This window comes from Morone saxatilis, unplaced genomic scaffold (genome assembly GCF_004916995.1).
Source record: "Morone saxatilis isolate NCDOM2014 unplaced genomic scaffold, NCSU_SB_2.0 Contig14, whole genome shotgun sequence".
Taxonomy (NCBI): domain Eukaryota; kingdom Metazoa; phylum Chordata; class Actinopteri; family Moronidae; genus Morone; species Morone saxatilis.
In genome coordinates this window covers 219,892-223,588 of record NW_023339696.1, presented here as the reverse complement: position 1 = coordinate 223,588, position 3,697 = coordinate 219,892, and the positions used below count along the sequence as shown (strand labels likewise).

The 3,697-nt window shown below is 39.1% G+C and overlaps 1 protein-coding gene across 2 annotated transcripts in view; it reads right to left on the bottom strand.

Moving 5' to 3' along the window:
- Window positions 1–2,618, bottom strand: part of ap2a1 (adaptor related protein complex 2 subunit alpha 1) — a gene marked incomplete in the record, with an annotated part of 22,099 nt that extends 19,481 nt beyond the window's left edge. For both annotated transcript variants that reach the window (XM_035654640.1, XM_035654641.1), the window contains 1 exon segment: window positions 1,792–2,618. In XM_035654640.1, coding sequence (XP_035510533.1) covers window positions 1,792–1,862 — 71 coding nt within the window.
- Window positions 2,619–3,697: the final 1,079 nt, after the last annotated feature.

The following is a 3,697-nucleotide window of genomic DNA, read 5'->3' as shown; positions in this document are numbered from 1 at the left end:
ATTTATTGAAACAGTGCAGACTGTAGCTTACTAAAATTGCTCAGCCCTTGTGAATATGATGTAGAGAAATGGACACTGACTTTACTTTTAAGTTTCAAACCTTGGAAATGTAGCTTTATTTGCCAGCAAGTGTGTTCGGTTCACACTCACAGTGACAAGTCTGGTGATTTATCTGGAGTGATACTTGTCTCTCTGATATTTCTCAGGCCTGACAGCTTTAAGGGATCACTGTAAAATATCAAATACTCACTTAATTTTCCAGTAATAGCCAGTCTCACTCAATCAAACAACATTTTCAAACACTGTAATAACCAACAACTAACCAGCCCTTGAAGGTCAAAGTACTAGTTTGTATTTCCATAACAACTAAATAACACAACCAACTTTGCTAAATGGATGCTGTGTTAAATAATTACTGGGTGCATTATTCTACAAAAGCTGTTGTCATTGTTGGTGGTATTATGGTGGTAGCTACAGTAGAAACTGTGTATAGATAAATAAGCAGATGTTTGGTCCAAACAGCCAGTTCCATTTTGGGTCCGATTCCAGGTTGGAACCTGGATTTGCTAATAATATTTCCATTAACTGTGTAGCCCTTAGCGACTAGCCTTTGTTTGTGCTGGCCACACCGCCTGCCATTATTTTTTGAATATTGGTTTTCATATAAGCATTAATGGTATATATTGGTATCACAATATTAAATCACATATGCCTCAATAGATTTTATGTACATCATACAGAGGGGAGAATCTTCTCAGTTAAGAGATCAGCTGATTAAATCATGTCAATTTCAGTAGTTGCAATCCCTCAATTGAGCATTATGCATATCCTGTAAGTCATTTAGTTTACTAGCTCTAATTAAATCACACAGAAATATCAATATTAATACGGAATAGTTATACAATATTGAAAATGTATGCAAAAGTATCTTATTTGTTATTTATTTAATCTTGTCCACTGGGCTGTGCTTGTCCAGCCTCTAAAGAGGCTCAGATTCTCCTGAGCCTCTGTGTCCTTGTCCTTACTAGGGCTGCACAATTAGTCGAAATATTATCAAAACTACAACATGGCCAGGTGCAATACGCAAAACGGAGAAGCTGAATGTTTTCGATTAAGGTAAAAATCTGTTACAAACAGCTTTATAATGAAGTACTGTAGTGGTGCAGACATGTCCTGGCCTACACATTTTGTTCTTCAGATTTAAGAGAACATGTTTGTTGGTACAGACCCCAAAACATTTCTTATCATCATGGTTTTAATAGTTTTATTCAGGAAAACTTAATTTGTGATTCAACAACAAACATTCCCACACAAATCATGAATCATATCGCAATCACAATATCTGTCAAAGTAATACCATATCGTACAGCCCTGCTCCTTACAATTAAACTTATGGAGCTGTGTGTACTGTCATCTTAAAACAACTACTGGTTCAAACATCTGGATTCCTAATATTGTACAGATGTTTATGGTCTCTGTTTGACCAAAGCCACAGCCAACACTGAAAAATAAAAGGCCTCTCTGCATTCAAACATCAGACCCTTGCTTCTGTTGCACTGAGTACTGGTAAAACGGTCGTGCTGCAGGCTACATCTGAGTATTAACTGTGCCATTACTGAGTAGTTAACTAGCAGTTATATAGTGACACCCTAGCGCTCCTTTGGTGCCCCACGTCATTCCACTACAGCACGTAAAGGGTACAAGCAGCAACAGTTCGAGTAATGGCAACTGATGCCAATGGTGTCAAATTAACGTTACACAAATTAACAAGTACAATGAAGAAAATTTGACTTACAGTTTCGAATGTCCGAGATGAAAACAGCTAATCCGCGCATTCCATCTCCTTTCGACACAGCCGGCATGTTTGCAGGTTTGTCCTCACCCCGGCCTTATCCGTAAAAACGAACTGACGTCGGTCAGCTTTTTACACTGGACTAGAGTGGAAGATGGCCAACTTGACGTTTGGTTGTAGCTAGCTACTTCGCAGTTCCGTTCACTAGAACTTTATAATTGACTGTTACCTAACAAGCTCACTGTGTGCTTGTGGGTGGCTAGCTCCGATAGCATTTGCTAGATTAGCTGAATGGCGGTGGATCAACCAGCAGCAGGATAAGTTAACGTTATCCCTGTTAACTGGCTCGTTTCCGCTGGCTATAGCAAGCTAACGTTATTTCATTCAATCCTTATCTAGCTACGATTATAACCTACACGCATAACTCCCACAGTAAAGGTACTTCAGTAAAAAAACATCCACTATTTGGATGTTTCTATGATGAATGCGTCCAGGTGTGCTAATGAAAATAACGTCCGAGAATATAACGTTGAGTTACTTCGAGTCACGCACCGTAAAGCTAGCTTAACAGCTAGCTAGCTAGCTGGCTAGCAATATCATTCAAATACTGGAATACATCACCGGTTGACCGGAATAACTTAGTAGAGAGTTTTAATTGCCACGTAGCGATATGAAATTACAGCCCTGTTCTCTTTCTCGCGCACTAAATTTGGTAAATAAGACGTCCTGTATAATTGATGTCCGTTCTAATTCTCCGTTCTAATTCTCCAGCCTCCACTCCGCGGCTTGGATAAGGCTCGTGACAGAAGACCCAACAGCGTGACCGCGCGACGTACCCGTGCACGCTTACGCTCTTTTCCTTCGTCCGAATGTATTTTCCGGCGTTGATTGGTTCAGCTTGCAGTGCCACTGTACTGCTATATCAGCCAAAATTCACTGCTGTCGGAGTCCGAGAAACCTTTATTTTTTAAGGCAAACGATTAAGCAAGGTGTAAGCAGCAGGGGCGAATACAGAGGTAGCATTGGCCTTGCCACCCCAGTCTACACCCTAAAAACAGAATTCAATATTGAAATTATAAAGTCAATCAAATCAGTGTTAATTGAAGCATAATTCTGGACACCCTTGTACTTCACGCACTATTAAGAACATACAGCACAGAGGCTAATAATGCAAGAGCACATACAAATACAAAAAAATGATGGGAATTGGTAAATATGGACTATAGCAGACAATATTGTTGAATTGTTAGGCACTAAGTAAAACATGCAAAGCAGAAACACAGACATAAAGAGCATGCACAGCGTAACCCTAACCCATAGCTGAAAAACAAAATAAATATTGGCACAGTACTAATTAATAATAATTACTTTTACCTGCCTTATGCACAATTCAGTTTCAGTTTCTCAGCAAGTTTTTTAGTGTCAGTTGCAGTTTTATTTTCAGAATCATAAGCATTTGGAGTATTAAAGGGAGTATTGTGTTTCTTATAAACACTATTTTATTATAACTTTTGCATTACAGATCCTGCACCTATCATAAGAGCAACATGTGTGTCAATGACTGCATGCAATTTTAAGTGTGCTGTGATGCACACTATTTAATTCAATTCAATTCAATTCAGTTCAGTTCAGTTCAGTTCAATTCGATTCGATTCGATTCAATTAAATTCCATTTTATTTGTATAGCGCCAATTCATAACTGAATTTATCTCAGGACACTTTTCAAATAGAGCAGGTCAGGTAAATTATTTACAGAGACCCAACAGTTCCCACCACGAGCAAGCACTTGGCGACGGCGGCAAGGAAAAACTTTTAAGACGCAGAAACCTCGAACAGACCACGGCTCTAGGTGGGAGTCCTTCCTGTTTAGCTCCCCTTATATTTAGCCCCCCAAAAAGTGTTCAA